The sequence below is a fragment of the Myotis yumanensis genome, unplaced genomic scaffold (assembly GCF_028538775.1).
Source record: "Myotis yumanensis isolate MYYU_CA2020_CCGP unplaced genomic scaffold, mMyoYum1.0.hap1 SCAF_2, whole genome shotgun sequence".
Lineage (NCBI taxonomy): Eukaryota > Metazoa > Chordata > Mammalia > Chiroptera > Vespertilionidae > Myotis > Myotis yumanensis.
In genome coordinates this window covers 96,624,553-96,637,567 of record NW_027223753.1, presented here as the reverse complement: position 1 = coordinate 96,637,567, position 13,015 = coordinate 96,624,553, and the positions used below count along the sequence as shown (strand labels likewise).

Below are 13,015 nucleotides of genomic sequence, written 5' to 3'. Positions count from 1 at the left end.
AAAAAAAACAACTGTTCCAATTAAAAAATGGGCAGAAAACCTGATCTCTTTTCCCAAAAAGACATACAAATGGTCAAGAGATATTTGAAAAGATGCTATATTTCACTATTTATAAAAGAAATGCAAATCAAAACCACAATGAGATAGCTTCCACTTGTTAGAATGATTATTATCAACAAAACAAGAAATAACAAGTGTTAAAGAGGTTGTTGAGAAAAGGGGAACCTCATACAGTGCTGGTAGAAATTTTTTTTAATTATTTAAGATTAAATTTATTGGAGTAACATTGATAAAATCATATAGGTTCAAGTGTACAAGGCTATGATAAATGTCTTATCTGTATATTGCATTGTGTGCTCACCACCCAAAGTGAAATCTTATTCCATCACCATGTATTTGACCTGCTTTACAGTCCCCACAATTTTCATTTCCTCTGGTAACCACCAAACTGTTGTCTGTGTCTATAAGTTTTTGTTTGTTCATTTTTCTTTTTGTTCATTTGCTGCTTTTAGTTTTATATACCACATATGCATGAAATCATATCGTATTTTACTTTTTCTAATTTATTTCACTTAGCATGATATTCTCAAGATCTATTCGTGTTGTCACCACTATGAAAAACAGTATGGAGGTTCCTTAAAAAATTAAGAACAGAGCTAGCATATGACCCAGCAATCTCTATTCTGGGTAATTCCTAATAATTTGAAAATATTTATGCATAAAGATATATGTACCCCCATGTTCATCATGGGATAATACTTGAAAACAACCTAAGTGTCTTTTGATGGATGACTGAATACAGATGATGTGGTTCATACATACAATAGAATACTATTCAAATAGAAAGCAACCAATGAACAAACAATACAAACTACCTCACAGACATAAACAACAGTATGGTAGTTACCTGAGGGGAAAGGGAATGAGAGAAAGGTTGAAGAGAGTAAAAGATAAGAGGTCAAATATATGGTGACAAAATGAGAGTAGACTTTGGGTGGTGAGCACAGAGTGCAATATACACATGATGTACTATAGAATTATATACTTGAAAGTTATATAATGTAATTAACTAATGCCACCCCAATATTTAACTTTTAAATGAAAAAAAATTTAATGTGTTGAACACTTACTTTGTATAAAGGGGTTATGCTAAGAATTTTCCGTGTATCTTTTAACTCAGTTATTTTCGTACTGGAGACCCGGTGCACAAATTACGGCACCAACGGGTCCCTCGGCCTGGCCTGTGGGAACGGGCTGAAACCTGCTCTCCGACATACCCCGAGGGTCCTGGATTGCGACAGGACACAGGCCAGGACGAGGGACTCCACCAGTGCATGATCGGGGCTGAGGAGGGACACAGAAGGTTGGCAAGCTGGGGAGGGACCACGGGAGGGCTACAGGGCATGTCCGGCCCGTCTCTCTCAGTCCCAATCGTCCAGACCCCAGCAGCAAGCTAACCTACTGATAGGAGCATCTGCCCCCTGGTGGTCAGCGCACATCATAGCAACTGGTGGACCAGTCGAATATCTTCCCCCTGGTGGTCAGTGCACGTCATAGCGAGCAGTTAAGCAGCCTTCACATATCATTACCATATAACGCTTTGATTGATTGAACAGATGACTGGACGACAAGACACTTGGCATATTACGCTTTTATTATATAGGATCATCTGATGCAGAAAACTTTTATTAATCTTTATTTTTTACAATATTAGATATGTCCCTTTTTTTCCCCTATTGACCCCTACTAGCCTGCACCCAACCCCAACCCAGATCTTCACCACACTATTGTCTGTGTCCATAGGTTCTCTTAACTCATCTAATCCTATAAGGTAGATAATACAATTAATCCACTTTTACCCACCTCGGAACTAGGAATCAAAGTTCCACAGTTAGTAATGTAAAGATCAGATTAATATTCAGAGTCTGGCTCCTCAGACTATGTTCTTAATTACTCTAATACATGGATGGGGAACCTTTTTACTGCCAAGGGCCATTTGGATATTTATAACATTCGCAGGCCATACAAAATTATCAACTTAAAAATTAGTCTGCTATATTTGGTCAAACATTTAACTAACTCAGAGGTCAAATATATGATGCCTTGGCAGAGCCAGACCAAATGATTTCATGTGCATTATATGGCCTGTGGATGGATATTCCCATCACTATTCTAATATGAGAAAGTGAGTGTTAAGTGTATAAAAATGTAACGTGCTATGGGAGATTTTTAGCTTGAAAGGCTAAAGGCAGCTCCAGATCTAGCAACATTTTGTCCAGAGCTAAAAGAGGAGAAAATAGCACATTATTTAGATATTATTATTGCTAATTTGGCCAAATCAGTAAGTGATTTCACTTTAAATCTTAACCATATAACAGAAAGAAAAGAAATTCAAGAAGAAATGTACTCAAGAACAAGGAACTGAAATTGTCGTATCAAAATGTTAAGTGAACAGATTTTATAAAGTATTTAGAATGACAGTTATGTCAGGCTAATTATCCTTAGGTGCATTTTCGAAAGTAATACATATTTTAACCAATACACCATTCCTGTAAAAATAAACATAAACTGAGATATAATAGTGGGTAAATTTTAGACTAATTTAATAGTTCTAAATTTTAAAAGAAAACCCATTTTTATTTTCATCTTCAGAATAACATGACAAAAGGTAGATACCTATTTTTTCAGGCTTGAGTAGCTTGAAAGAGACAGTTGAGGTTCCTTTGCCACCTGACTTGGTTGTGACAATTATGTCTCCTTTGTCATTTTTGGCTTGTCCAACTCGACATACTATTTTACTTGCAGACATCCATTCTGCTGTCAGGAGGCAATTATGTCCACAAATTGCCAAACCTGAAAAGAAAAAAGCATACAAAGTTCAGAAGAACAATGATAAGAATTAATCATGTCTATTACATAAAAATACAATTCTACTTTCTCCATTTAGTAAAATCAGACCTTTTCAAGAACTGAAAAATAAATCTAGAAATAACATTTCCTTGTTCCCTTATTCCTATTATTGAATAATAGAGGGCTGGTGCACGAATTCGTGCACGGGTGGGGTCTGGCCAGCCTGCCCCAATGGGGGCCCATTGGGCTGGGATGGCAGTGGGGAGAGGAGGGGATGGGAGGGGCTGAGGGAGGTTAGTTGGCCAGCCCCACCCCCGATTGGGGTGTTGGGGGCCAATTAGGGGGCGGGTTCATCCGGGGAGGGACCTTGGGAAGTCGGCCAGCCGACCCTGTCCCAATCAGGGTTTTGGGGGCCGATTGGGGGCAGGGCAAGATGGGGGGAGGGGCCGCAGAGGGTTGGCCAGCCAGCCCCACCCCCAATGGGGTGTTGGAGGCCAATTGGGGCCCAGATCAGGCCTACTGGCTACTGCAATGCGGGTCATAGACACAGGTCATTCCAGTCGTTCTGGTCATTCTGCCATTCCAGTCACTGGGCTTTTATATAGATATCCAACATTTTTTGCAAATATACCAGTCTCTATTGATTTTTGTCTAAATTTTTTACTCTAATACTATATTTGACTTCTTTTAGATTATATTTAAGTTTATTCAAACATGAGTGGAATTAGGTTATAATGCCCATAATAATAATGTATAGGTATTCTAGATCAGCGGTCGCCAATCTTTCGGACCTCATGGACCACCAGTGGTCCACAGACCACTGGTTGGCAACAGCTGCTCCAAAGGTTTCCTTAAACCAGTGGTCACCAACCTTTTGGAGTTCATGGACCACCAGTAGTCCGCAGACCACTGGTTGGTGATCGCTGTTCTAGATTACTTAGACTAAGAGAATCTTAAATTACATTAATGTATATTAGAAGGAAAGTTATTGCTATTATTAGAAATCTAAGTTATTAATATAAAATTCTAAAGGATAAATAGATGTATATATCATTCCCTAAAAACATATTTATACATCTCCCTGAAAATAATATTCATATACTTTTACTAGTGTTCAATCATACATGGTGCAACAGAATGAACTAAAGTAGATAATTTATTATAAGCACAGCCTGGAGTCTGGTAAATCCAGTAAATGTTCTCAGGCATTACTGGTTAACTATTTCATTTTTTTTTATTTCATTATTATTCCTCTAACGATAATTCACGCTGCCTTAGTGATTCCCTAATGATACTGTCACTACATTACATTCTGCTTTCACAATAAACTGGCACTCCAAAAAGGTCAACACATGCCTGCCATCTCAGGCCCCAATTCCATGTAAATTACAATTTAGGCAGTAACCAAACAGATAGGCACTGGAAGATTTTAGTGAGGAAGACATGGCCCCAGGCAGAACACTGAAATACCACCATGTGTACACACTGCCAGCTAGTCTACTAACTGATTTCTTCTCTATTTTCCATTTCCACAAAACAGAGACCAATCTATCTATACTAATAAAAGGGTAATACGCTAATTAGACAGGACATCATACAGACATCTTCCAGGCGTCCTACCAGACAAAGCAATGGTGGAGGGGGCCGAGGCAGAGGCTATTGGGGGCGATCAGGCCAGCAAAGGGGAGCAGTTAGGGAGCGATCAGGCTAGCAGGGGGGAGCAGTTAGGGGGTGATCAGGCCAGCAGAGGGGAGCAATTAGCAAGCAATCAGGCCGGTAGGGGTGAGCAGTTAGGGGACGATCAGGCCAGCAGCGGGGGACAGTTAGGGGGCAATCAGGCCAGCAGGGGAGGGCAGTTAGGGGCGATCAGGCCAGCAGGGGAGGGGAGTTAGGGGTGATCAGGCCGGCAGAGAGGGCAGTTAGGGGCGATCAGGCTGGCAGGGGAGGGTAGTTAGGGGCGATCAGGCCAGCAGGGGAACAGTTAGGGGGTGATCAGACTGGCAGGCAGAGGCAGTTAGGGGCGATCAGGTCGCCAGGCAGAGGCAGTTAGGGGTAATCAGGCCAGCAGGGGAGGGCAGTTAGGGGCGATCAGGTCAGCAGGCAGAGGCGGTTAGGGGCAATCAGGCCAGCAGGGGAGCAGTTAGGAAAGTGGTTTTCAACCTTGGCTGCATATTAGAATCACGTGGGAATCTTTTTAAAATCCTGATTTCTGGTGATTAGGGACAATCAGGCAGGCAGGTGAGCAGTTAGAAGGCAGTGGTCCTGGATTGCGAGAGGACTGTCTGACTGCCAGACATCCACCGAGGGGTCCTGGACTGAAGAGGGTGCAGGCCAGGCTGAGGGCCCCCCCCCCCCCACCCCTACCTCACTAGGGATCCTACCCATGCACGAATTTCATGCACCAGGCTTCTAGTATAATAAATATTCATGGAGAAAATAAACCAATATGTGGCATAGACCCGGACACTTCACATTTTTCTTTTTTATTATGTAAGAGTGCATACTATTCAGCAGTCGAGTTTGGTAAATATAATTTTTTTTTCCAGGAACATATGCCCAATTTGGGTGAAAAAATGTAGGGAAGGATTCATGTTCTGTTATAACTTAAAGCACTATTTAGTAAGAATGTTATATTAACAATAAAGGAATAAAAAACAACTACATTTTTAAGACATCCATTGAAATAATGAATTTTAATGATTCCCCTCAAACATTTATTATTTATTCATGTATGAAATTTTGTCTTACTAATAAAGCACTTAAAGGTTTCTGTTGGTTTTTTAAAATATGTAATGACATTCACATATTTTTAAATGCATTCATAATTCAAAATTATTTTTTTCCAAAATGGGAATTTCTTAGATATCTTTCCTGTTATTCAATTTTTATCACAAAAAATTAAATAATTTAAGAAACTGAGTCCAGATGGTGTGGTTCAGTGGTTGAGCATCAACCCATGAACAAGGAGGTCACAATTCGATTCATGGTCAGGGCACATGCCCATGTTGCAAGTTCGATCCCTAGTAGGGGGCAGGAGGCAGATGATCAATGATTCTCTCTCATCACTGATGTTTCTAACTCTCTCTTACTCTACCTTCCTCTCTCTGAAATCAATAAAAACATATTTTAAAAAAAGAGATTGAATGCATCTCTAGAACTCCTTCCCACCTCCAAGATAAACACTGTGAAACACTTCAATGCATATTTGCTCAACTAATTTTTATGCATACATAAAGCAGTCTGTGTATTTTTTAAATGAATGGGAACTGTTTTAAATTACAAACTGTTTAATTATAGATAACAGACATTTTGACATCACTCAGGGCAATCTTTAAGTTAATTTTTTTTAATTTTACTATTTCAAAAAGTATTTCAAAAATTAGTATTTAAAGTCTTCTGACTTTAAATACTAATTCACTTCAGAAAGGAGAAAAACTGAAGAACAAATGCCAGGGCTTAATGTAAAGTGATTCCTAATGTAAGTTACCTGATAGAGAACCATCTTATGATTAAAACTGAGGAATGGGAACAACTATCAGCAACAGAGACGTGAAGTCTTAAAAACACGTTCATATGAGCAAACATGAATAGATACCCATAATGGTACAACTTGAAAAACTATTTCCAAAAAACAACGGTAGATTCATTTGGTCATAGCTGCTATCAGTGTTCCTCTGATTTAATATATATTCTTCACTTTAAATAAAATAAAATTAATAATCAAATAATTTTAAACATAGATTCAAATGGATCATTTAAAATGTCATGAAAATTAAATAGGATCATAAGACCATTTCTTAATTTTGTAAGCACTTTTGCTAAGTTACTGAAAGCTATGGAATCTGCTTCATGAAATATAATAACATCTTTTTTTAAAGTAACTTGTAGAATTCCAAATAAAGTGTTTTTATAGTGTTTTACTTGGCTAGTGTAGATATCATCTGAGTTAAAAACACAAACAATTTAGTAGGTTAAGTTTGCTTTTTTTTTAAATGGTTTCTTGGCTATGCATAGGCAGGTTGAAAGCTGAACTACCAAGGTTTATAAAAATAATACACATTTAGTCAAATAAGAATAATATTGCCAAAAACTAAAGCAAGATTAAAATTTACATAGACTAGTAACCATCATTTTCAGAAGGTCACAATGACTGCCAATTAAAATGTGGGATGTAATCTATGGCCTCTTTTCATACATCCTGGGAATTTTTCCCCTTTGGACAAAGAAAATTCTGGAATGAGCTATATAAAAACCAAGACATAGGATTAGATAAGACTATCTTCATAAGAATAAATGTGTTTTATTTACTGAATAATCAACAACTGTAACTAGAGAAACAATATAAAGTGCTACATTTAAATAACACTAGCAAAAAGAATTAGCTGGGTAGTGCAAAATTCAGTTATTAATCATAGGGTGGAGCTTCACTTCACTTTCTCTTTTTTTTTTCTTTTTTTTTTTTTAAATATATTTCACCGATCTTTCACAGAGAGGAGGGGAGAGGGATAGAGAGTTAGAAACATCGATGAGAGAAACATCGATCAGCTGCCTCCTGCACACTCCGCACTGAGGATGTGCCCGCAACCAAGGTACATGCCCTTGACCAGAATCAAACCTGGGACCCTTCAGTCCGCAGGCCGACACTCTATCCACTGAGCCAAACTGGTTAGGGCTCACTTTCTCTTTTTAAAGGGGTTTCTGAATGGCCAAAAAACAATCTGCTGATCCCAAGCTATAATGCAAGAAAAACAAGTTCCAACTCATAATCTGCAGTTCTTTACCAAATTAATAAATGAATCAAGAGAATGTCTGAATCCAGATAAATGTATTTGGGAAACCAGAATATATATTCAGTAGCATATACTAGTCTCTTCCTTCTTCATTTTCAATGGTTTGGTATACCCTCACAGAGTTCACAGGAAAATAAGCTTAACTGACCATACAAATATATTTCTAATTTGCTCTCTTCCCTGGCTGTATCTCACACTCATTTGTATTTAAAAAACAGAAAAACATGATTAGGCTCTTTACAGACGAGACTCAGTGGTCCAAAGCAATTCTTTTTTTTTAATTCTAGAAGACATTAAGAAAAGCTATGAGTGAGAACCACTGACAAACACTGATGCTTAAGTAAGCCAGAATACAGGGTCTCCACAGACAGGAGAAACACACTATGCAAACCAACATCTATATCCTATATAATAAAGAGGTAATATGCAAATTAACCCTCACACCCTCACAAGATGGTTGCCCAAGACCAGGCTGGTAGAGGGGGTTAGTTAGGGATGACCAAACAACTGAACAAACAGGCTGCGTGGGGCAACCAGGCCAGCAGGGGGCTTAGTGAGGGACGGCCAAAAGACTGAACAAGCAGGCTGCGTGGGGCGACCAGGCCGGCATGGGGGTGAGTGAGGGACTACCAAACAACTGAACAGCAGGTTGCGTGGGGCGACCAGGCCAGTGGAAAGGCTGTGAGGAGCGACCAGGCTGGCGGTGGGGCGGGGCGGGGGGGGGGGGGGGCCCGGGGGGGGAGCAGCAGTTGAGGCGACCAGGCCAGCAGGGGAGCAGCTGGGGGCAACCAAGCCAGCAGGGGGGACAGTTAGGTGCAACCCAGCTGGCAGAGGGGGGGCAGTTGGGGCAACCAGTCCGGCAGGGGAGGCAGTAAGAGGTGACCAGCCAGTGGGGGGGGAGGCAGTTAGGGGCGACCAGGCCAGTGGAGGGGTGCAATTGGGGGCAACCAGGCCAACAGAGGGGGGGCAGTAAGAGGCGACGAGGCCGGTGTGGGAGGCAGTAAGGGGTGTCCAGTCCGGCAAGGGTGGGGAAGCAGCTAGGAGCAACCAGGCCGGTAGGGAGGGGGTAGTTCGCGGTGACCTGGTTGGCAGCAAGGGGTAGTTAGGGGCGACCAGACCAGCAGGGGGGGGAAGTTAGGGGTGATCAGGCCAGCACATAGAGGCAGTGAGGGGAGATCAGGCTGGCAGGGGGCGGGCAGTTAGGGGTGATCAGGCAGGCAGGCAGGTGAGTGATTAGGAGCCAGCAGTCCAGGATTGTAAGAGGGTTGTCTGACTGCCTGTTTAGGTCCAATCCCCGGGATCGGGCCTAAACCAGCAGTCAGAAATCCCCCAAAGAGTCCCAGATTGGAGAGAGTGTAGGCTGGGCTGAGGGGACCAAATTTTGTGCACTGGGCCTCTAGTCCTATCTAATAATAGAGAAACATGGTAATTAGCCGTACCTCCGCTACCCTTCCCATTGGCTAATCAGGGCGATATGCAAATTAACTGCCAACCAAGATGGCGGTCGGCAGCCAGGCAGCTTGAAGCGAACAGGAGGCTTGCTTGCTTCAGTGACGGAGGAAGCCAATGTTCCCCGCCTGCCTTGCCGACCTCTGAGCTTACAGTTTAAGAAATATTGTTAAAAATATAGAAGTTAAACAAACCCCAGAAACCTGCTTTCAGCCAGCCGGGCTTCAGCCAGCAGGAGCAAAACATTGTTTCAATTATAGAACAAACGCAGATCCCTGCTTTCAGCCAGCCGGGATCTCAGAGCTGGAGTCAGCAGGACTGCAACAGTGTTACAATTATAGAACCCAAACAAACCAGATACCTGCTTTTAGCAGCCGAGGCCTCAGAGCTGGAGCCAAGCCTCAGAGCTAAAGATGGCCCAGAATAAAAAAAAAAAGAAAAAAAGGACAGGTTGGGAGCTTCAGTCACTGGCCAGCCTGAAAACGGCCCTCAGGCCCTCACCCAGGCTGGCCAGGCACCCCAGTGGGGACCCCCACCCTGAAGGGAGTGTGACTAGCTGCAAACAGCCATCATCCCTTCATCCAGGCTGGCCAGGCACCCCAGTGGGGACCCCCAACCTGAAGGGGGTGTGACCAGCTGCAAACAGCCATCATCCTCTCATCCAGGCTGGCCAGGCACCCCAGTGGGGACCACCACCTTGATCCAGGACACCCTTCAGGGCAAACCAGCCGGCCCCCACCCGTGCAAGGCCTCTATCCTATATAGTAAAAGGGTAATATGCTTCCCAGCACCGGAATCAGCGGAGCAGCGAGGCCTCCCTACACTGGGATCAGCGGAGCCGCAAGGCCTCCCGGCACCAGGATGAGCATGACAGGGGGCAGCGACCAAACCCCCTGATGACCCTGCGGCTCTGTGTGTGACAGGGGGCGGGGCCACAACCTCCCTATCCGCCCTGCTCTGTTCGTGACAGGGTAAGGTGCCACAACCCGCTGATCAGCTCTTTTCTGTGCCTGATAGGGGGGAGCTCCCCAACACCCTTATTGCCCTGCGGCGCCCCAACCCCCTGATCGGCCCTGCTCTGTGGGTGATAGAGGGCGGCGCCCCAACCACCCCCCACGGGCCCTGCTCTGTGTGTGACAGGGGGCGGTGCCCCAACTCCCCTATCGGCCCTGCTCTGTGCGTGACAGGGGGGAGCTTCCCAACCTCCTGATGGGCCCTGCTCTGTGCGTGACAGGGGGGAGCTCCTCAACCCCCTGATCGGCCCTGCTCTGTGCATGACAGGGTACGGAGCCGCAACCCCCCTGGTGGGCCCTGCTCTGTGCGTGACGGGGGCAGCGCCCCAACCCCCTGATCGGCCCTGCTGTGCATGACAGGGGGTGGCACCACAACCTCCCCATCAACCCTGCCTTGAGTGTGACAGGGGGCGGCGCCCCAACCCCCCAATCGGCCCTACCCTGAGCGTGACTAGGGGTGGCATCGCAACCTCCCGATCCGCCCTGCTCTGTGCATGAAAGGGAGTGGCGCCCCAACTCTCCAATAGGCCCTGCTCTGAGCCCGACCAGGGGCTGCACCTAGGGATTGGGCCTGCCCTCTGCCACCCGGGAACACGCCTAAGCCAGCAGGTCATTATCTCCCCAGGGGTCCCAGACTGCGAGAGGGCACAGGCCGGGCTGAGGGACCCCTCCTTCCCCCCAAGGTGCACAAATTTTTGTATACCAGGCCTCTAGTCTACACTAATAAAAGAGAAACATGATAATTAGCGTACGACCGCTACCCTTCCCATTGGCTAATCAGCATATCCTTATGCAAATCAACTGTCAGCCAAGATGGCGTCCGGCAGCCATGCACTGAAGCGAGCAGGCAGGCTTGCTTGCTCCAGTGACGGCGAACTCCAATGTTCCCCGCCGGCCTCTCAGCTGCAACTCTAAGCAACTATGTACTATGTTGCAAATAAAAAGCTAAACAAAACCCCAGAAACCAGCCAGACTGAAAGCCAGCTGGACCGCAACATTGTATCGATGTTTTCAGCGGCGAGGCCTCAGAGCTAAAGCTGGCCCAGAATAAAAAAAGAAAAAAAAAGAAAAAAAAAAAGAAAAAAAAAGAAAACAAGGAGCGGTTGGAAGCTTCAGTCACTCGCCAGCCGGAAAACAGCCTTCAGCCCCTCACCCAGACTGGCAAGGCACCCCAGTGGGGACCCCCACCCTGATCCAGGACACCCTTCAGGACAAACCAGCCAGCCCCTACCCATGCACCAGGCCTCTATCCTATATAGTAAAAGGGTAATATGCCTCCTGGCACCGGGATCAGCGGAGCAGGGAGGCTCCCGGCACCGGGATCAGCATGACAGGGGGCAGCGCCCAAACCCCTGGATCTCCCTGCGGCTCTGTGTGTGACAGGGGGCAGCGCCCAAACCCCCTGATCGCCCTGGGGCTCTGTGTGTGACACGGGGCGGGGCCACAACCTCCATATCTGCCATGCTCTGTTCATGACAGGGGAAGGCGCCCCAACCCCCTGATCAGCCCTGCTCTGTGCCTGATAGGGGGGAGCTCCCCAATACCCTGATCGCCCTGCGGCTCTGTGTTTGACAGGGGGGAGCTCCCCAACCCCCTGATCACCCTGCAGCTCTTTGTGTGACAGGGGGCGGGGCCACAACCTCCTGATCGCCCTGCAGCTCTGTGTGTGACAGGGGGCGGGGCCACAACCTCACTATCTGCCCTGCTCTGTTCCTGACAGGGGAAGGAGCCCCAACCCCCTGATCAGCCTTGCTCTGTGCCTGATAGGGGGGAGCTCCCCAATCCCCTGATCATCCTGCGGCTCTGTGTGTGACGGGGGGGGGGGGGGGAGCCACAACCTCCCTATCCGCCCTGCTCTGTTCGTGACAGGGGAAGGCCCCCCAACCCCCTGATCAGCCCTGCTCTGTGCCTGATGGGGGGAGCTCCCCAATCCCGATTGCCCTGCGGCTCTGTGTTTGACAGGGTGCAGCGCACCAACGCCCTGATCGGCCCTGCTCTGTGTGTGACAGGGGGGAGCTCCCCAACCCCCTGATTGGCCCTGCTCTGTGCATGACAGGGGGTGGCGCCGCAACCTCCCCATCAACCCTGCCTTGAGTGCGACAGGGGGCCGTGCCCCACCCCCCAATCAGTCCTACCCTGAGCGTGACTAGGGGTGGCATCGCAACCTCCCGATCCGCCCTGCTCTGTGCATGACGGGGCGTTGCCCCAACTCCCCAATCGGCCCTGCTCTGAGCCTGACCAGGGGCTGCACTTAGGGATTGGGCCTGCCCTCTGCCACCCGGGAGCAGGCCTAAGCCAGCAGGTCGTTATCTCCCGAGGGGTCCCAGACTGCAAGAGGGCACAGGCTGGGCTGGGGACCCCCATTCCCCCCCGCCCACGAGTGCACAAATTTTTGTGCACCGGGCCTCTAGTATATATATAAAAGACCAAAAACCGTTATGGTGGAACAACCAGGACGACCCGCGACTATGACGTAAACTGCAGTAGCCAACAATCCTGATCTGGGTCCTCCCACCCTCCCACCCTCAATTGGACCCCAACAGGAGGAGGAGCTGAAGTGGGGAGCAGGGCGGGTAGCAGCTCAATGGAGTTACAGTGGTGGCGGCAACGGCAGTGAGTACACCACAGCCTCCCAAGCCCCGAGTCCTGGGGAGTTGGGGGATAGGGGGGCAGCAGCAGGGAGCGCTGGCCAGTCCAGCCACTGCACCTCCATCCACCCAGCCACCATCACCACACCCAGGGACTACCAGCCATGGCCATGCCACCCGATCCCCAAGAAGAGCTGCTGCCACTAGCTGGCCCCAGGTCCCAGTGGTTTGGGGACCAGGTGGAAGGGGAGGATGAAGTGGTGACACCGAAAGTGGCGAGGCCAGCATCACAGGTGGGGGAGTCCGGCTGGGGGTTGGGCGCAAG

General features: G+C 46.9%; 1 protein-coding gene across 4 annotated transcripts in view; it reads right to left on the bottom strand.

Moving 5' to 3' along the window:
* EXOC2 (exocyst complex component 2) overlaps nt 1–13,015 on the bottom strand; it is a 274,269-nt gene that overhangs the window by 217,215 nt on the left and 44,039 nt on the right. For all 4 annotated transcript variants that reach the window (XR_011470289.1, XM_070405830.1, XM_070405831.1 and 1 more), the window contains exon 3: nt 2,677–2,853. Coding sequence is in view for 3 of the 4 variants with exons in the window: in XM_070405830.1 (XP_070261931.1) it covers nt 2,677–2,853 (177 nt within the window). In the remaining variant the exon portion in view is untranslated. The remainder of the gene's footprint in view (nt 1–2,676; nt 2,854–13,015) is intronic.